The 20,536-nt window shown below is 54.3% G+C and overlaps 1 protein-coding gene across 1 annotated transcript in view; it reads left to right on the top strand.

The window, feature by feature from the left end:
* The window catches only part of ANGPT4 (angiopoietin 4), a 38,272-nt gene extending 18,186 nt beyond the window's left edge, over positions 1-20,086 (top strand). The window contains exons 2-9 of the mRNA XM_036121773.2: positions 3,948-4,103; positions 5,553-5,674; positions 8,548-8,780; positions 10,881-10,996; positions 12,941-13,042; positions 14,530-14,696; positions 17,484-17,614; positions 18,089-20,086. Coding sequence (XP_035977666.1) covers positions 3,948-4,103; positions 5,553-5,674; positions 8,548-8,780; positions 10,881-10,996; positions 12,941-13,042; positions 14,530-14,696; positions 17,484-17,614; positions 18,089-18,249 — 1,188 coding nt within the window. The 3' untranslated portion in view covers positions 18,250-20,086. The remainder of the gene's footprint in view (positions 1-3,947; positions 4,104-5,552; positions 5,675-8,547; positions 8,781-10,880; positions 10,997-12,940; positions 13,043-14,529; positions 14,697-17,483; positions 17,615-18,088) is intronic.
* The last annotated feature ends 450 nt before the right edge of the window (positions 20,087-20,536 follow it).

Here is a 20,536-nt window from a genome sequence, read left to right as displayed (position 1 = left end):
CCGTGGGGATGACAGGAGTCTGGCCCAGGGTGCAGGGAAGGGAGCAGATTCGAAACTTGCATTGGGATCGTAGTGGCCAGAACTCCCTAGAGGATTGAGTGCAGCAGGTGAGGAAAAGAGAAGCATCAAGGATGAGGTCTGAGTGTGGGGTCATTTGCTGAGATGGGAAAGATGGGGGAGTGAGGAGGAGTGAGGTGGGGATGCAGAGACAGGGCAGTGGGTGCTGAGGAACCAAAGGTTCCACGTTGGATATTTTTGCCTGAGATGCTTGTTGGAAACCCACGTGGGGATGGCGAGGGGGTGGCACATTGAGGGGAGGAGTGTGGTGGGAGGCGGACCCGGTGCTCTCAGCACGTGACAGTCGTAGGACCAACAGGAGCACCTGCAGCTGGGCCCCTGACGCATTTGGGGCCCTGAACACTTTGGCATCTGGTCCTGGGTGAAGCTAATAAATTCGTTTTCAGAGCAACCCTTCTAAATGTGTAAAATAAAAGCCTAAAAACACCCAGCGATGCTCCCATTGTAATCAAAATAGTAAATATCACATCTGTGCTCTTGTGGGAGCGTTATCCAGTGGTGGGTTTGAGAATGTCCATCCTTCTGAGGTCATGATGAGTAAAACCAGTATTTAAGATGCTGTGACGGGGGTGCCTGGGTGACTCGGTCAAGCGCCTGACTTTGGCTCTGGTCATGATCTCAGAGTCCTGGGATGGAGCCTCCCGTCGGGGTCCCTGCTCAGCAGGGAGTCTCTCTTCTCCTTCTCCCTCTGTCACCGCCCCCATCGTTCATGCGGTCTCTCTCTCTCTCAAATAAGTAAATAAAATCTTTTTTTAAAGAGATGCTACATGGGGCGCCTGGGTGGCTCAGATGTTTGGGCGTCTGCCTTCGGCTCAGGTCATGATCCCAGGGTCCTGGGATCGAGCCCCTCATCGGGCTCCCTGCTTGGTGGGGAGTCTGCTTCTCCTCCTCCTCCCTCTGCTTTTCCCCCTGCTCATGCTCTCTCTCTCTCTCTCTGTATCTGTGTCTCGAATGAATAAATAAAAAAATCTTTAAAAAAAAATGCTACAACATTTGCACTGTTGTATGGAAATATTGGTGATTTCTATTGGTAATGAAGTTGCAGCATCAGCTAATAGTGCTATGATTTGTGGTCTACACTCATAATAGAAGGAAATGCCAAACTTTACTTATAGGTTAGCAAACAAAAGAGTTTTTTCTCACCCAAGTTCATGGACCCCCTGAATTCTCTTTGCAGACCCTGTGGTCCCCACTAAGGACCCTTGACCTAGGGAGAGAACGTACAGAGAGACAAAGGCCCAGAACTGGGCCAGGAGCTCCCTGACATGTAGGACCCTGGTAAAGCAGGAGCCAGAGGGGGTGACAACAGGTAGGAGGACAACTAGGAGAAGGAACATCTGGGAAGTACTTCCAGAATTCGAGAGTGGCCATCTGCACTGAGTGCTGCTGAGGGGGAGAGTAAGAGGACATGGAAGGGTCCCTGGGCCTCCTTGTCCAGGAGACAATGACCAGGCAAATTAAGGAGAGAACGGGCTCCCCAGGACTGGGAAGGCAGGCCAGGGACCACAGGATTCAACAGTATGGTTTATATATACATTTTTTAAAGATTTATTTATTTATTTGAGAGAGTGAACAGGGGGAAGAGCAGAGGGAGAAGTAGACTCTCTGCGAGTGCAGAGCCCGATTTGGCCGGGGCAGATCATGAACCTGAGATCATGACCTGAGCCGAAACCAAGAGTCGGGCCGGACGCTCAACCCACTGAGCCGCCCAAACACTCCAGTGTGTGTTATATTTTTTTTCTTGAATGTGATAAATACACAGACTTCATTATATCCTTCCTTATACTTTTTTGTATGCACGCAATACACCATAATAATATTGTTAATGTTTTTAGAGGCGAGGGTGGGGATGCAGGTGAGAAACGGGAGGCAACTTGAAGAAGTTTTACTGTTGAAGGATCAGGGAAATTGCAGACACAGCTGGAGGGACTGTGGGCTCAAGAATTTGTTTTTAGATGGGAGCGGCTGGAGCATGTTTGTGCGTTACAGGGGACAGCGGTGCGGAGGGCTGATGGTGCAGGGGAGGAAGGAAGAGGCCCCCATGACAAAGACTTGAGAAGCTCCAATGGGCCTGTCTCCTTGGTCCTGAGTCCGTTTTGTGACTGCCACCCCAGGAGTTCTCACACTTGAGCGAGCATCAAATTCACCTGGATGGCTGGGCGCCACCCCAGAATTTCTGATTCAATAGGTCTGGGGTGGGACCTAGAAATCTGCATTTTTAACAAGCTCCCCCGTGCTGCTGCTGCAGGGTACACACTTTGAGAACCACTGCTGTAGTCAATACCAGCACCACCCACATGTGCCCCCTCCGGGATCTGATGTTGCACTACACGGGCACACGCTCCTTCCAAAGGCAGGGGTGGGAGGAAGGGATGGGAGCTGGCTCTTAAGACAGAAAAGGGGAGGGGTGCCCGGGTGGCACATCCATTAAACTCTGACTGTTAGTTCTGGCTCAGATCGTGATCTCAGGGTCCTGAGATGGAGCCCCACCTCGAGCCCCGTGTCAGTCTCCACACTCAGTGCAGAGTCCGCCTGAGATTCTCTCTCCCTCTGCCTCTGCCCCACCGGCTTTGCTCCCTCTCTCTAAAATAAATAAATCTTTTTTTAAAAAAAAGATGGCAAAAGGGAGAAAAGACCAAGGAGGAAACAGCCAGAGCCTGGCCCTCCAGCCAAGGTCACCACCTCTCCCTGGGGAGCACCAGTCTTCCCAGGGACCCTGGGAGCTGCCCTGTCTGTCAGACCTCCTGGAAGACTGAGCAAGAGGGCAAGGGAAGGAGCCAGGCCCAGGCGGTGGGGGTGATGGCCAGAGGCCAGCATGTGTGCAGAATGGAGAGGGAGTGGGGGAGGGGCACCGGCTCTCTGCCTGTGGGCACTGAGCCCTGAGAACACACTGTTCACCTTTGCAGCTTGATCCTGGTCTCATGCCAGACCAGCTTCAACTGCTCTTGGGAAAGAGCAACCCTGTCAAAGATGTGAATGTTAGCTCGTGGGATCCCAGAACATCTGAGCTGAAAGAACCCTTGGAGACTGTCCTGTTCAGCCCGCTTGGTGGATGGAGGGGGACAGAAAATAGAAAGTCCAGCTGGGTGGATAGACCTGCAAACTCTTGTAATGGGCATGACACTGGGGGCTATTCTCCAACTCTTGCTGCTCCCCCCTTTTCCATCAATTCATTGAACACATATGTATTGAGTACCCACTGGGCACTAAACATTGTGCTAGATACAAGATAAAGGGGTAAGACTCAGTCTCTGTCTTCATGGAATTGACATGCTAATGGTAAAACGGACAATAGACAGATAAATATGTAATACAAAGTTAGGGAGTGATAAGTGGTAGGAAGAGACCTGAAATGACATGAGGGAGTGAGCCATGTAGATGGGGGTGGGGAGGAGGGAGTTTCCAGGCAGCGGGAAGAGCATGTGCAAAGGCCCTGAGGTAGGTGTATGCTTGCGGTGTGGGAGGGATGTCACAGAGGCCAGTGCTTCTGGAGCAGAGTGTGGGAGAGGACTGGGAGAAGAAATCAGAGTGGGAACAGAAGGCCAGGTCATGGAGGAAAGACTTTGGCTTTTCCTCTAAGGTAGGAATTCTGGGAGGGTTTCTTTCTAGCAGAGGAGGAATTTGATCTGACTTAGGTTTAACAAGATCCCTCTGGCTGTTGAGTGGAGGATGGATTGTGCATGGGACAAGGATGGAGGCAGAGAAGCCAGGGAGGAAGCTACTGGAATAGTCCAGGTGAGAGGTAACGGTGGCCTGGGCTGGCAGGGAGGCCTGTGCTCGTTGCTCTATGTCCTTCATGAAGACACAGGAAGAGACAGGAGCCTTCCTCCAGCCCCTACCCGTGACCCCAGCCCACGGTCTCCCCACAGCTAGAAAGGTACATCCAGATGAACTTGAGATCAGAGCTGGCACAGGTCCAACAGCACATGGTCCAGAACCAGACGGCCACCATGCTGGAGCTAGGCACCAGCCTCTTGAACCAGACCACCGCCCAGACCCGCAAGCTGACTGATGTGGAGGCTCAGGTACGGAGGCCAAGTAGGTGGCACTGGTGGGGAGGGAAAGGGGAAGGGCTGTGGCCAGCCTTGACCTCTGTCCCTGGGTAAAGTCTGGGCTGGTAGCACCCTGGGGCCCTTCCCTGATGACCCTGTCGCAGAACACTCTGACCACCAGGCCATGCCCCTGGGGGTGGGCCCTGGGCCTGGTTCTCCTGTCTCTGTGACTCCAGTGACTCTGGGTCTGTGCTGGGCACTGGGATGAGAGGGGAGAGCAGCACTCAGGGGGTTCTGAGGGCTCCAGGGAGAGATGGATCATAAAGAATTCATTCAACCTCACGGGGCCAGCAACTCTGAGACGGGGCAACAGAAGGGGAGGGAGGGAGGGAATGGATGGATAAACAGGAGGGTGAGTAAATGAAAGGAGGAAAAGATTGAATGACAAATAGGCACGTGTCTGTTGAAACCCTACTATGTGCCAGGCACCGTGGGAGGTTCCTGGTTCTAGTTCAGAGCAGTAAATGAAACAGGCATGCACCCCCCACGCTTGTGCATCTTCCTTTCTAATGACCGCCAGGAGAACGAACAGGATAAATAACCTGCACATGTGAGAGAGTGAGGGTCTCAGGAGAAAAAGGCACAGACAGGAGGGAGGGAGTGTGTGCTAGGAGCAGTGAAGGGATGGCTTGCAAGTTTGGACAGGGAGGCCAGGAGGGCACTGCGGAGAAGGTAGGGTCCGAGCCAGGCTCACCAGGAGGGCCTTCCAGAACAAGGAGAACAGCATGGGCCAAGGCCCAGCGGCGGGACCGCGCTGGCAAGCTCCAGGAACATCCAGGAGGTCGGTGTAGCCAGAGAGAGAGCAGGGGGCGAGGGGTGGGCAAGGGATCCCAGAGACAGTGTGGGCAGAGGACATCACAGGGCGTTGCAGGCCGTGGCGAGGACTGCGACTTTTCCGCCGCGTGCAGTGGGAGCCGCAGGATGATTCTGAGCAGATGGGCCATGGTTTAAAAGGCTGCCTAGGACTGCTTAGCAGAGGAAGGAGTGTAGGGAACAAGGGTGGGGACAGGGAGCCCTGTGAGGAGGGTGGCACAGGGCACAGGGCAAGAGATGACAGAGGCCAAGAGTGGGGGCCTTGGAGTAGGGGAGGGTGGTCAGGTGCCCATTTGGAAGCTGGATCTGACAGGACCTGCTGGTAGGTTGGATTGGGGCGGGAGGGAGGTGGCCAAGGGGGACACCTCCTGGGGCCTGAGCAACAGGAGAAATGGAACTGCGGTCAAGAAGCAGATCATCAGCTCAGCTAGGGCCTGTGAGTGGCTGCGCAAAGGCATGAATGGACGACTATAGGAACTAACTGCTGGGAGGAGGGACATAGGTCAGCACGCTGCTGGATGGCAGAGCCCCTGGACAGGTGGGCGGCTGCTGATCGGGGCTCCTGCAGGGTCTGCGTCGCGCCCTTCCCCTTCCTGTTTGCTGGGACAGGTCCTGAACCAGACATCCCGAATGGAGATCCAGCTGCTGGAGACCTCGCTGTCCACCAACAAGCTGGAGAAACAGCTACTGCTGCAGGGCCATGAGCTCCACAGGCTGCAGGGCCGCAACAGGTGGGCACTGCACTGGCACCCTGGCACCGGGCCGGGGCTGCGACCCAAGGCGGTTGGGACCCAGGCCGGCGGGGGGGGCACCAGAGCCAGGGTTGGGCTGGGGCTGGGGCCAGGGTTGGAAACTAGACTTGGGGCTGGTACCTGGGACGGGGCCTGGGGCCAGAGCTGCGGGCCCAGATTAGGACTGAAGTGAGGGATCATTTGGGGGGCTCAGGTACTGCCAGAGCTGGGGTACGGACTGAAACCAGGGCTTGGTCCCAGACTCAAGCTGGGAGTGAAGGTGGGCCCTGGGGTGGGGCTGGGGCCAGACAGGCACCCCTGGGTGGAGGCAGGAGACAGACATTTCCCTGGGGGCTCAGGACACCCCGATTCTTTCTCCGTTCTTTCTTTTTCCTTTCCTTCTTCCTTCCTTTCTTTCTTCTCTTTTTGTTTTTTTTTATTTTATTTATTTGACAGAGAGAGACACAGAGAGAGAGGGAACACAAGCAGGGGGAGAGGGAGAGGGAGAAGCAGGCTTCCCGCGGAGCAGGGAGCCCGATGCGGGGCTCAATCCCAGGACCCTGGGACCACGACCTGAGCCCAAGGCAGACGCTTAACGACTGAGCCACCCAGGCGCCCCCCTTTGTTTCTTTATTTTATAAATGTTTAACAGCTTTATTGAGCTACAGTTTACATGCTGTACAATTCACCCTGTAAATTTTTATTTGATTTACTTATTTGTAAATAAGTAAATCTGATCTTATCCACTGGTTCCCCTTCCCAGAAGCAACCACACTGCCAGCTTCTCGTCTTCACCGGCAGAGAGTCTCGGCATTTGTAAGCAAATACACTTGAGGGGAACACCCTGCAAATTACAAAGAATAAAAGAGTCATGGGGTACAGATAAGGCAGAGAAATGGACATCTGAGGCTGATTTCATCTTGGTTTCAAGCTGAGTAGAGAAAAACTGTCAAGGTCAGGATGCTGGAAGAGGCAACACCCACCCACCGAAGCGGCCACGGACCTGTGTGCAGGGGGAGATGTTATTGTTGCTCAAATTCTGGGTCAAGATAAGGCCGTCAGGCCTGTCCAGCTCCCTCTGATCTGCGTGTAGCTAATGATAGTTTGTCCACCTTCTCATTCTTATGCTCCCACCCCAAGGTGGGCAAGGGCAGGGACTGGGACTGTCTGAATTGGCACCAGGTGCCTCGAAGTCAGTGAAGACGGAGGATGTCATCAATAAGCGCTTGGCCCATGGAGATCGCTAAGATTCTAGAATCCGAGTGTGCCCCAATTTTTTCTCTTCCTGCAGCAGAACTCGGGGCTCAGGGGAAATTCCTTCTGCCCTGGCTAGACTCGTTGTTCTAGTCTGGAGAATGGGTCGGCATAACCTCATAGATAGGAGACTGTCTCCCTCCTACTCTATCCCTCAGCCACCCACCCACCCACAGCAGAGGTAACCCCTCTTCCTAGTGTCTTGTCCTCTTCCATTCATTCAACCAACAATTGTTTTTTGAGCTCTTACACTGTTCTAGAAACTGGGGTCAGACACTGTTCTAGAAACTGGGGTTAAAGAAGTGAACACATAGATAAAAGTCCCTATCCCACAGCTACATTCTATAAGCTGACATTTGAGGGTTTCCTATGAATATGTAAACAAATATGTGTGCATAGTCCTTTTGTTGCCCTTCTTGAACCCAAATGGAGCTTACCGCTCTTCTGCACCTCTTTTTTCCAAGAAACTGTTCTATAATTGCATGACACACTTGCCCATTCTTTTCTCTAACTGCGTCATGTTCCACCCTATGGCTGTGCCCACACTTATATCCCCAGTCCCCAATTAATGTATATTAAGGTTGTTTCCTGTCTTTTACTCCTGTTCAACGAGAAGCCCCTAATAATGTCCCCATACCCCATTGCACACACGCGGGGAGCAAACCAGGATAAAATGCCAGAAGTGGAAGAGTTGAGTTTTAGAACTTTTCGCTTTTTCTAAAACTCTTTTTCTAAAAAACTCATGACAGATATGCTCCCTGTTTATTATATCACCAGACACCAAGGACCTATAAAACGAAAGGGAAAGTGGGTTCCCTCCAGCCGCCTCCATCTTCCTCCCTCTCCATCGCCCTCCTCCTCCGGAACCCGCTCCGCAGGGGGAACAGCACTTAGCCAGCTGTCTTTCACTTTCTCTTCGAGCGCAGGCACCGCCGTGTCCTTCCACGTGTCTTTCCATGCCTTTTCCTAGCAGTTCACCGGCTTCCCTCTCCATTTCCATTAATACCTTTCTTCTTTCTCTTGTTCTGTCTTCCCACACGTGGGACTGGACTAGAGGCACCGATGTGCGGGCGCAGTTCACTCCACGTCCTGGGCGTCTTGCCAAATGCGTGCAGATGCGCTCTGCCTCCTTCCTCTTGCGGCTCCAGCACATTTCTAGGGACACGGAAAGAAAAGAGCCTCGGCCAGCTCCGGCTGTTGGACATTTAGGCTGTCTCCTTTCTCTCTAGCAGAACCAGTCCCCCCAGGGGCACTCTCGCGCCTGCTCCCTGGAGGTTATCTCCGGAGAGCCGACTGCTGGGTCAAAGGGCAGGCATACTGGGGATTTGGTAACCACGACCCTGTTGCTGGCATGTCCTCCCACCCGCACCCCTTTCTTCTACGGACCCCAGTCCATCTTCTTCCAGGGCGGGGTCTCTCTTTCCTCCCCTCCTCACTCTCTGCCATCGGTGGGCACAGCTGTGTAACCCAGGGCAGGACGCTCGACCTCTCTGGGCCTCGGTGCGGATCTGGTCCGCGGAGTATCCCCCGCCCCCCCGGGGGGCCCCAGGGCCAAGCGCGCGAGTGTGGCTGCGTGGTGCGGACGGCGGGCTGACGCGCGTGCGCCCCCCGCCCCGCAGCGCGCTGGAGACGCGGGTGCAGGCGCTGGAGACGCAGCAGCAGGCGGAGCTGGCTTCTCTCCGCGGCGAGAAGGAGCGGCTGCGGCGGCTGCTGGGCCGCCAGAGTGGCGCCCTCGCCGGCCTCGAGCGCAGCCTGCGCGCCGCCAGCGGCAACTCCAGTCTCGTGCAGCGGGAGCAGCGCCGGCTGCTGGAGTCCGTGCAGCGCCTGGTGCGCGTCGTGGCCCAGGGCCCGGGTGAGCGAGCGGGGCGCCGGCGCGGTGCGGGAGGACGGCAGCAGAGGGGCGGGAGACCCTGCTTACGCCCTCGCGGCTCGCTGGGGGGGGGGGGGGGGGAAGGCCCGGCCCCTCTCCCAGCACCTGTGAAACAGAAATAACAACAATAATAATGGTGAGGACGAGAGTCCCAGGAGGAACCAATCCAGACTCTACGCCCTGACTCCATGAGTGACCTTGAGCAGGTCCCCGTCCCTCTCTTGGCCTCAGTTTCCCCATCCGTTTAACGGAAGTGAAGCTAATAAGGTTTATTTGCCAGCCCAGACTGCCAAGTTTGGGATCCAGGATCCACCCTCCATCCTCGCTTGCTCAGACCTGCCCCACCCCTCCCCCGGCCTCAGTTTCCCTATCTATAGAATGGAGAGGTTGGACTCACTGTTCCCGAAGGACTTCTGTCACCCTGTCGCCCTTGTCCCTAAGCCCAGGACGGCCAAACAGGAGTGAGGAGACATCTCTGGCCCTAGCTTCTAAGAAGGGAGAACAAAGCCTGGGTTCCCCCCTCCCCCAGCTCTCACTGACTCCTGATGGGGCCACTGGGGGTGGCCAAGGCGTTGCTGGTTTCGGCTTCAATCACGCAGTCAGCAAAACCCTTATTGAGCACCCACTGTGTGCCAGGCCCAGTGCCGGGTGCTGGGGATGCAGCAGTGAACAGCGTAGTCTTGCAAAAATACCCACCTGCCCATGTCTGAGTGTCTAAGGGAAGAAGGAGGAGATGCATATTTTTGAGTACCTACTATGTGGCAACAGTGTTCTTGAAATGACCAGGCCACTAAAGGCCTAAAAGGCTGTGCCGAGGAGAGAGAATATGAACCTGAGGATAATCAGGAGACACACGAGGGTTTTGCACCCAGTGGGACGATGTTTTAGGAAACTCAATTGGAACCGGGCAGTGGAGAATGGCTGGGTGAGAGAAAGACCTCGGAAGGGGTTTCTACCCAGGCTGGATCGCCATAGCAGGAGGCTGGGGAGCTTTTAAGGCACAAGGAATCAAGCAGTAGTGATGGGTTCCAGGCACTATGGTGCCAAAGGATGGCACCAGGGCTCTGTCTAAGTCGGGCAGGCCCTGCTGGGTTTGAGGGATTTGAGGCCCCAAGGAAGCCACAGGCAGGAGAAGTGGATACCTTCCAAACCATGAGATACGGAGTGACCCGAACCCATCACAGGCTTGTGTGTAGCCCTGGCAGGGAAGCCGCCTAAATGAGTCCCATGTGTGGGTGTATTGTAGCTCAGTCCCAGATGCAGGCCCAGGCCCAAGGCCTCCCCCCACAGGCTCACCGCTAGCCCAGTCTCCAGCTGTGACCCAATGTCTGTTCACCGGTCTGGGGAGGGCACGTTGCCTCAGGCACCCTTTGCCCCAAACACCCTGTCCCCCTGCCCCACTGTCACCACTGTCACCAGAGAAGGGCACTGTGGAGTTGTGCCTCCAGCCCAAGGCCCTAAGGACTCCTTCGTATGACCTAGAGAGCAGGAAGGCTCTGCCTGTGCCCCCAGCTATGTGCCCTTGAGCCAGTTACGTTACTTTTGAGCCCTAGTTTCCTGGTCTATGAAAGGGGGAAGGACCTCCTTGGAGTTCAGACTCCAGTTACCTCTCCTGGAGGACTCCAGCAGCCTCTCCTGGAGGACTCTAGCAGCCTCGTCCATGGCCTCCCTGCTTTGAGTCTCATCCCCTCCAGTCCCCGTTCCACACTCTGGCCAGAGCGCTCTTCCTCGGCACAGCCCGGGCTCCTCCTCCTGGCCTGCAGGGCTGACCTTGCCCCCTGCTGAAACTCAGCCTCATCTCTCCTTCCTTGGTGACCCTGCCTGTGCCAGCCTTGTCCTACTCCAGTCAAGGTCATCGGACAGCTGCAGCTCTGGCCTCAGCTCTGCTCTCGTGGGTGGCGGGTCATTTCCCTCCCTGGCCTCCACCACTTCCTCTCACTGCACGGTCCTCTGCACAGGTCTCATACCTCTCCCTGTCCCTGGCACCTCCCAACCCGGAAGCTGGCAGGAAGTAGTACCCACCTGGCCCCTTCCCTCTCTCCTTAGCTTACCTCCGATTGCTTTTGCCTTGTCCCATTGCAGCCTCTGTGAGAGCAGCTGAGCACGTGTTCCAGGACTGTGCAGAGATCCAGCGCTTCGGGGCCAATGCCAGTGGCATCTACACCATCCATGTGGCCAATATGACGGAGCCCAGGAAGGTTAGGGGACCGCCTGAGGGCGGAGGCTATCCAAGGGGGTTGAGCCAAGGGCGTCCCTGGCAGGCCACCCCCCATCAGCTTCAGGCCTTGTCCAACATCTGAGATACCCCAGAGAAGGTGGGATGACCCTACTGTCTGCAGCCCCCCTCCAGTCAGAGGTCAGAATGTGGGGGTAAAGCAGAAGTCCCCAGAGCTGGAAATGCATCCTTCTCCTGCATCTTCTCCAGAGCTGCTTTCAGTGGGAAGGGCAGAAAATAGTCCTGCATTGCTTAAGGTAATGCTAGCTTATTCAGCACATCAAGCCAGAAAATCCAGGGGCTTAACCCAAAGAAGTTTCTTTCTAATTTACATATAGTCCGGTCGAATGCAGGTGTGGGGGCTCTGCTCCACGTGGGAAATTAGGGACCAGGGCTGATAGAGACCCCACCATCTTCAGTGAGTGTTTCCAAGGTTGCCCCAGGCTTTGAGGTCCAGTTATCGGATGGATGGATGAGGGGTCAAGGGAAAGGGTGGCTATCAGGAGGGAGGGCTTGGGGGCCAGACCCAGCAGTGAGAGAGTATAGAGAACAACTAGCCAGTCTTCACACTTCCCGATTCCCTGTTCAATTTCCTTTGAATTCCTATAAATATACCTATCAGTTTGTCTCCAGACTGTCTTTAACACTTCACATACACACCTGCTCAACTCCTCTTTGACACAGAGTTCGGGCCCTCGATTTCTACCTAGAATTTCACCTTTTTGTTATATTTATTTTTATAATGATCCAAATAAAAGCAAGTGTTAAAAGGACACGACTTTTTAAGTAAATATTCTACATGAAATTAAGCCAATTCAGCTATGGTGGAATCCTGGGAGGCCAGAGTTCTGGGCTCACACCTTAGCTTTACTTCAGTCTCACTTGCCTTGAGCAAGTCCCTTGTCCTCTCTGGGCCTCAGTTTCCCTTCCTGCACCCTCTGCCACTTTCACAGCAAATGTCCCTGTCTTCTCTCCCTGAGCTGGCCTTTACCTTCTCAGAGCTGCTTCCTCCACTGGAGGTGCCATTCCCCTTGTTGGCCTGTCAGGCACATGCCAAGGCCCTGTTCTCATGCTACCTCCTCTGGGAAGCCTGCCAGGGTTGCCCAGTGACTCCTTCTTAGGAGCTTCCTTGTAGCAACCCAAATGTTCATAATCAGTAGTCTGCCTGCCCTATCATAGCCTCCTGCAGACCAAGCCGGCCCTGAGGGTTGCTTTATCTCTGATTTGTCTCTGTCATCTAGTATGGGACCAGGGACCAAGTGTGTCCTCACTGAACACTGAACATGTACTGAACTGGCTGGGAAAATAATATGTGAACAAAGATTAGGCTGAAAGAAGAGATTATGTTGGATGGTGAGCACTTTGAGAGAAAGACTCTTTCTGTCTTATCCATATTGGCATCCCCCATGCCTTGAATGGAGCTTGGTATATAGCAGGTGCTAAGAAAACATTTGTCTGCCGAACATAATAACAATTCCCGAGTCTATGCTGTGTGCCAAGCGTGTTACGCCTCTCGGCATTTAATCCTTACAACAACCTCGCAATAACAGCGAGGGAAAAGCCTCCACTTACTGAGTCCCCAGTATGCCCAGGCTCTGTTCTTTACATGGCTCAGCTTACACAGTTCTCACATCAAGCCAATTTGCAGATGAGAAACTGAGGCACAAAGAGGTTAAGGTTTTAACACTTGCATTTTATGAGTGAGGAAAGGAAGGCTCTGAGGGGGCATCACTTGCCCATGACTAGAAAAATGATGACAATAGATGGGAAATATGAACCTGGGTATTTCTGATGCCCTCGACCTCCAGGCTCACTTGTTGCTCTGTGAGAATGTAAACCAAATCAAAATTGGGCCAGCCCCGACCTGCTTCCGCCAGCTTCCGGGGGCTTCCAACTCCCTCCCCCACCACCACCCAACTCCTTCCAGGTGTTCTGTGACATGGAGGCCAATGGAGGCGGATGGACTCTCATCCAGCGCCGTGAGAATGGCAGCGTGAATTTCCAGCGGAACTGGAGAGATTACAAACAGGTAACACTGCTGCCCTGGGAAGGGGCTTTTCCGCCCTGAAACCTGGAGCAGGTGGATCGCCCTCAACCCTTCCCAGAAAAAAAAAATCAACCCACCTAAAACCAACCACCTTCAAACAGATTTTCCCAGTGCACATTCACTGTCAGGGACTCCATCATCAGAAATTGAACCTTCTTTTTTGCAAGTTCTGACATATATCCTAAGAATAAAAGTTTAACCTTATTTTTTTATTTGTGGAAAGATTATATATGCATATTGCTTAAAAATTTTTTTAAGAATACAAAAAAAAAAAAAAAAAGGAACAGAAAGAAAGTAATCTCCCCTGCCCACCCCTGGCTGCATTGCTTAAATGAATGTCCCTGTCTTTGCACACAATAATATAATGACATCTGCAGGAGAGATTCTGTAACATGGAATTGCTGGCTCAAAGACCCCATGCGTTTTACAAGATGAGACATGGTGCCGGATTGTCTTCCAATTTCTTAATTAAATTTTGAATAAAGGATTTTTGGCAAGCTGACTTAAAAGCTCTTAAAGTTTCCACAAGCAAAAGAAATAGAAAAGGATACACGGAAATGCAACAATATCATTAGTTGTGTCGCTTACTGTTCATTTGATAAATACTTAAAAATAAATACCAAATCAAGATAGGAGTGTTCTTGAGCCAGTTGGGTTTTAAACAATTATTGAAATGGCAAAAAGAAATAGGATACTCAGACGCAGAAATACAGGAGGGCACTGGATATTAATCATTAGGCTGATCTGCATCGCCACGTGGCTAAATGGGGAGTGGGGCTTAGGTGTGCCCCTGTCCTTGGTGCTGAATTGTTGCTCGGGCCCAGGGCACTTGTCTCTCCTCACCCTGGGACACTGGTGACACCTAACGTGCTTAGCTTTGCACTTCTGTGTTGCTGAAATCTTGCAGCAGCTGCCATGTCACTGACCAAGGTTTGCTCTACAATTCATGCAGCTTATTAAAATCTTTAATTTTTTATTGAGTTTCGACAGACATGCCGTTAAGTGCACAGATCTCAGGCGTAAGATACTCAGTGGATTTTTACATACGTATTCACCCACGTGACCACCATTCCAAGCTAGGTATATCTACAACACGGCCAGCAGCACAGAAGCCCTCCCTGTGCCCCCCTGTGCCTCCGTGTGTCCCAGTCAATACTCTCCCCAAAGGTAGTTGCTATTCTGACTTCTATCACCACAGATTCATTTTGCTTGTTCTTAAACTCCATAGAAATGTGCTTTCAATTATTTTCAACAGAATTTTACATTTACAAAAATCTTAGTCTTTTTGCTCTAGGAGGTGGAGAACTCCCATCCCTAGGCCTGCCCACTCTGTACTTTGTGGACTTGATCATTAGGCAACGTGGTTTTGGATTAAGTGGCCCTGGAGCCTGGCCCAGCCCAGCTCTTCAGCCGGGGAGGCAGCCTCCCATCGCAGCATGAAACCCACCCCTACCCTTCACTCTCCGCAGGGCTTCGGTGACCTGGCGGGGGAGCACTGGCTGGGCAATGAGGTGGTGTACCAGCTCACCAGCAGGGCAGCCTACTCTCTGCGCGTGGAGCTGCAAGACTGGGAGGGCAACGAGGCCTATGCCCAGTATGAGCATTTCCAGCTGGGCAGCGAGGGGCAGCTGTACAGGTGGGCTCGGGGCCCAGGCTGGTGGGCGGGCCAGGGTCCCGGGCTAGTGGCTGTAGAGCCTGTACCAGGGGTCAGTCCCTGGGCGTCTCCTGTTGCTACCATCTGTCCCCCATTTGGGCACACGTCACGGGATCTGGAGGCGGCTGGTTAACACTCAGCACGTCCTAGCCGCTGGGTGGGGTGGAGAGCATGTCGCTGACGCTGCCGGCCCAGGAACAGGAAAGGGCCTTCTAAGGTCAGTCACCCCGAGTCAGCCATATTACTGAGGCCCAGAGCGGGGAGTCCAGGCTGTCCCGTGCTGTGGGGTGAGGTGGAAAAGTCCCTGGGCAGGGAATCAGGGGACCTGAGCTAATTCTGGCTCTGTTCCAGCTCGCTTTGTGAACTCGGGCAAGTCAAAGTTCTAGCTTCTCTGTACCTCTGCTTCTTTAACGGCAGGATGGGCTTAAATAGGAGTATAATGTAGCGTCATCAAGGTCTCCCACACCTCCCTTGGCTTGGTTCTTGGCTCTGTTTAGGAAAAGAAAAGAGCATTTATTGAGCACCTACTATGTTCCCGGCATATTACTCCATTTAATCCTCCTACAACACTCTGAGGTAAGCACTGCTGTACTTGCTTTAGGGATGTGGAAGCAGGCACGGAGCTGAAGTCCCCTGCCCAAAGTTACAAGTTAGGTAGAGCTTGGATTTGAACTCAGATCCCTCTGCTACCAAAACTCAGGGTGTTTCCACTACATGATGTTGCCTCTCTGAGAAACTCAAGGTTCTCGGAGAGAAGACTAGGTCCTGGCTATCTTTGAACAGGATAGAACTGAAATCATAGACTCGCACTCACGGGTCTGCAAAGGACCTCACCTGTCATCTGGGTCTTCCCATGATGCTAGAATCTCCTCCACAGCCATAGTCATCATCCAGCCAGGCTGGAATGCCTCCACTGACAGGAAGGTCACTTCCTCCAAAGGAATCTCTGGTGGCTCTCTGTCCTCCTATACTTTATGTCTAATTCCATCTTGGGGAGCTTTTCAATGAGTGCCCCACCCCTCTCTCTTCTTATTAAATGCCCCTGGATCCTCCAGCTAAGTTGTCCTGACATCCTCCTTATGGGACCCACCCCAATCTGATAATAGTCCTCCTTAAACTGCAAGCTTCAGAGCTGAATGAACCGTGCCCTGGGTCTGGGCTAGGCAGGGCTAAGCTGGATGCCCTCTCTACTCCTCAAGCTGACCAGTGAGTCACCACAACACCCTGCTGACTCCTATTTAAGCCACCAAAGCCAAGGCTTAAGTCCTGACTCAATCCTTATCCCCCTGAGCAACCCTGAAGAAGTGCCTCCACCTTCTCATCTGTAAAATGGGTGCCCTAGGTGTACCTACCTTATTCAACGTGTTATGAAGCTCAAATGAGATACTGCACATAGAGCATTAACAGAGATGGGCCCCTTTGGAGGGGCGTTGCGACACCAGTCACGCAAGCCCCGGGCTGCACATTTAAGGGCACAGTTAGGGCTTCACAGTTAGGGCACAGACATGCAGAGTCCGTGGTGGGAGGCGCAGGGACTGAGCCAGGCCACATGCCCAGGGCCCACATTCCCTCTTGATCCCAGCAGCAGCACTTCCCAGGCCCTTCCTGGGGGAACCAGAGCTGCCCTGAGCTGCCCTGGCTGCATCTGGTGTCCGTTTTTCTCCACCCGTAAGACCTTCTTAATTTTTCCCAAACCAGGTCTCCACCTCAGTTGCCGGGGCTAAAAGCACCCAACACCCTCTCCTGTCAGGCTGAGCAAGAGCCTATGGCGGCCGTGTGTTCAGGGCAGGAATGCAGGGACAATGGCTAACAAGCGCTAAATGTGCTGAGCATTTACCGTGTGCCCGCACCGCTCTTCACTCCTCACACCCCAAGGACCTCGGATCACAATAACGAACGAGGTCGTCACGGGTAACATTACTATCACTACCATTTTAACAGAAGGAGAAACTGCAGCTGAAGAAACTGCAGGTGAAGCAGTCTGCCCACCGTCATGCCGTTGGCGAGTGGCAGGGCTGGGATGCGAATCCAGGCATTCTATCCCCAGAGCTCATGGTCGTAATAGCCACACAGCCTTGGCCGTGCCCACCAGGGTCTCACAGCCTGGCAGAGAAATAGAAACCCTCCCCCACTGGCTGCAGATGTGCAAGTCACAGGGCTGGGGGTGCCCCGGGGCACAGATCCATGTGGGCTGGTGTGGTCAGGGAAGGCTTCCTGGAGGTGGTGGGCTGGGGTTGCAGGGTGGTCAGCTGGGGAGCAAAATGCACACAGCTCCCAAGGCAGGCCACCCTGGGCTGGGACCTGGCTCTCGCCGTCTTTCATTCCGAGGCCTGGGGCAGCCTCCCTGGGCTCTCGGGATCTCTGTTTCTTCATCTGTAAGATGGAAATAATAGGGTGTTGTGAGGATGCCAGGAGACGAGCTAAGCCGCAGAATGCCCAGAACACAGTAGGTGTTCAAAAAAATGTTAGCCATTGTCCTCATTATTAGTATTATTATTTTGATCCTTCTCTGTCCTGTCCAAGACACGGGTTCAGTGAGATGAGGGAGGCCTGGCACACGGCGAGTACTCTGCCCCTGGGAGGCAGCAGGCAGGGAGGGCAAGCCAGGGCCAGGGACAATCCAAGCAGCCTAGACTGGGGCGCCCCCTCCCAGAACAACTGGAGGGAACCCTTAGCCTTGGACAAAGCCTCTTGGGGGGCGGGGCGTTCTTTAACCAGCCAACCTAACTCTGGACCCATCTCCCATCACCACCTCCGGGTGGCCTCCAGGCTTTCTCTGAGTGGGTACAGCGGGTCAGCAGGACGCCAGAGCAGCCTGGTCCTGCAAGGCACCAACTTCAGCACCCGTGACGCAGACAATGACAACTGCCTCTGCAAGTGTGCCCAGATGCTGTCTGGAGGTGGGTGTGGGGGGCTGGAGCCCTGCACCTGGTTGGACACCCCCATTACCTCCCCACCCAGTTCCCGTGCATTCAGCCAGGTGCTGTCGGGAAGAGGGTGCAGGTCAGGGTCTCACCCACCCGCATGCTGGCCTGGCTGTCCCCCCCCAACCCTTTCCCCACTAAGTCCTTAGGATTCCCTCAGTGTCTCCCCTCATCCTAACACAGGCACACCGATCTTCCTCTGAGACTGGGCTAGGGGAAAACAAGCTGGGGGGGGCCATCGAGGTCCCGCCCTCCAGAGGCTGCAGGCTGAGCAGAGGGTCTGGGGGTCCCCCTGCCGCCCGCATGCCCATTCCACTCGGCCCCATCTCCCCCTGCGAGCTGGCTTCCCAGAGGAGGCAGCAGCCCCGGTTAGTCCCGGGGGCTGGGGGGCTGCCCTCAACCCACTGGCTGGCCCCCCCCCGCCCAAGCATCTTGCTCTCCCTCCACCAGGGTGGTGGTTTGACGCCTGCGGCCTCTCCAATCTCAACGGCATCTACTACCCAGCTCGCCACCACACGCGCAAGCTCAACGGCATCCGCTGGCACTACTTCCAGGGCCCCAGCTACTCGCTGCGGGCCACTCGCATGATGCTGCGCCCCGTGGGCATTTGAGAGGCAGCCGCGCCCGGAGGCTGGACCCAGGGGAAGAGCCGGGGCAGGCTGGACCCCAAACACAGGGCACAGTGCCAGGGCCTTGTCCTGGATACCCTGGGTCTCCTGAGGCCGCCCTCCTTTCCTGCCTGGGAGTCAGAGGGTCCGCTGCCTCCCTGTTCCCCTCAAGTTGCGAGATGGTGGGTAATGGGGGGATCCTGCCTCTACAGTGTCCCTCTGTCCTCTTCCCTTCTGTCTCCTGCACGGGCCCCCTGCCAGCTTGAGGGTCACAACACCCTGAATGAGCTGAGAACAGACTTCATGTAGGTCCTCAAAGAAATATATGACTAACAGTCCACTCCTCTTAGGCCCCAGCATCTGGAGCTCAGACCTGGTCTCTTGGAGGCTCCAGAAGATCTAACAAGGATTTCTTTACCCCCAGTGTGTCCTCGAAGGTGTTCCAGAGAGAATAACTCAGGCTCCCCTCGAAAAGTACCTATGGAGGGAAACACCAGCTTAAATCAATATGAACAGGCATCCATAGCTGCAGGACTTGTCAGAGCCTTTAGTGTGGGCATATGCATTTTGACTGCCTGTGAAGAGGTTAGAGTGGGCAGCTTTCTCCAAGTGTCCTTATTGGAAAATAGGCCTTCTTTATCCCAGAGCATCTCTCGGGGCTGCAGATGCCCTTGGAAAAAGTTGGTCAAGTGTGAAGAGGAGGAGCCCTAGCTCCCCACCCCCATCTGCACTCACACTTTCGAGCTACAAGAGACACAGTGATGGTCTCAAACAGCCTCTAAAAGCAACTGGAAGAAGCTTTGGGTTAAAGAAGACACATGCCACCCCTGAAGAAGGATCTAGAACTAAGTTTCCAATCTGTGCTGTGGGCTGGGGTCCTGCCAGGCTCCTTCTGGCCCCAGGAAGCCAGATATCTGCCTGGAGGCTACCCTCTCAGCACTCCTTGTAGCCCTAGCCCACCTTGGCTCAAGTTCAGGGACTGTTGGGGACTGTCCACTCTGCCTTGGGCAGGATGCCATCTTCAAGTCCAGAGCTTTCCAGCCTCCAAGCCAGGACCTTAGCCCTCTCCTCCCACCTGATCCAACAGTGATGCTGCAGTTGGGGGTTTGAGGGAAGTGGGAGTGTGGGGCAGAGCCGGCCTTGGCCTGGGTCTGGGAGACCAGGGGCTCCCCACGAGCTTCCTTCAGAGGACAGGGTCAGAGAGGGGCCACAGCTGCCCTGCCACCCACCCCCATCACTGTCACCCTCCTCGGGCCTGATGAGGCCAGCACCGTCCTGCCGTCTTCAGCCAACACCCAGACCAGCCAAGACCAACCTGCTCTCCCACCAGGGTACGCCTCTGTCTTCAGGTTTTCTCCTGGATGAGGCTGGGATGGTGGAAATGGGCCACCTTTTCCCACCTGTCCTTGAGTCCCGCCTCAGCTGGTCCCCTGAGCAAAGCCAGCACAGATTAACACTGATCTCTTTGAAAAAAACAAAGGATGGGGTTGCCAATGGTGGCCTTTCAGGCAGGAGGGGGAAATTACCGAGGGGCAGGGTGCTGCCCAGAAGGCTCACGTGGCCTCACACAGCATTTGCTGGGCAGGCCTTCATTTAGCATCTACCGCGTGCCCAGCCGTGCTGCCGGCGGGGCTCTGGAATTGGACAGACCTGCTCCAGTTCCTGGACTTGAGGCCAGTGGCTCAGCCTCTCAAGGCCTCAGTTGCCTTGTCTGTGAACTAGAAATGATGCTCCCTCCTGGCTGGGCTGTGGCAGGAGGCGATGAAACCGTGTATGTCAACTTTGTAACAGGGCTCGGCATGAGCAGGTGCCTAATAAAGTTTAGTTCCCAAAGAGGAAAGTGGGGTGAGGAAATTCACCCCTAAGTGCATGCCCCCCTTCTTCTGGAGCCAGGTAAGGTGAGCATTTGTTTTTGACTCCGTGGCCTTTATGTGTGTACTGCAGAGTTTATCAGCCAGGTGGGCACTGGAGAGGAGATGAAGCCAGAGCTGGGAGCCCCAGGGACAGACTCCTCTGGGTGGGGTGAGGCCCAAATCCGGGTCTGTAGTCATTTTCTAGAAAAGGCCAAGAAGCTGATTTGGGTTACCTTCAGATGCCTGTTCTTAAATAGTCATCCTTCCTTCCTATCTTCCTTCCTCCTCCATGCCAGGACTCCTCCAACAACAAGGGATAGAAACCCTATCCTAAGGAATGGATTGACTCACATGCCAGGAAGTCTAGGAGTAAATTCAGGCACAGTTAGATCCAGGGGCTCAAATGATGTCCCTCTTCACCTCTCAGCCCTGCATCC

This window comes from Halichoerus grypus, chromosome 10, assembly GCF_964656455.1.
Source record: "Halichoerus grypus chromosome 10, mHalGry1.hap1.1, whole genome shotgun sequence".
In the NCBI taxonomy this organism is placed as follows: Eukaryota; Metazoa; Chordata; class Mammalia; order Carnivora; family Phocidae; genus Halichoerus; species Halichoerus grypus.
Note: the sequence above shows the minus strand (reverse complement) of the source record. Positions and strands in the feature narration are given on the sequence as shown.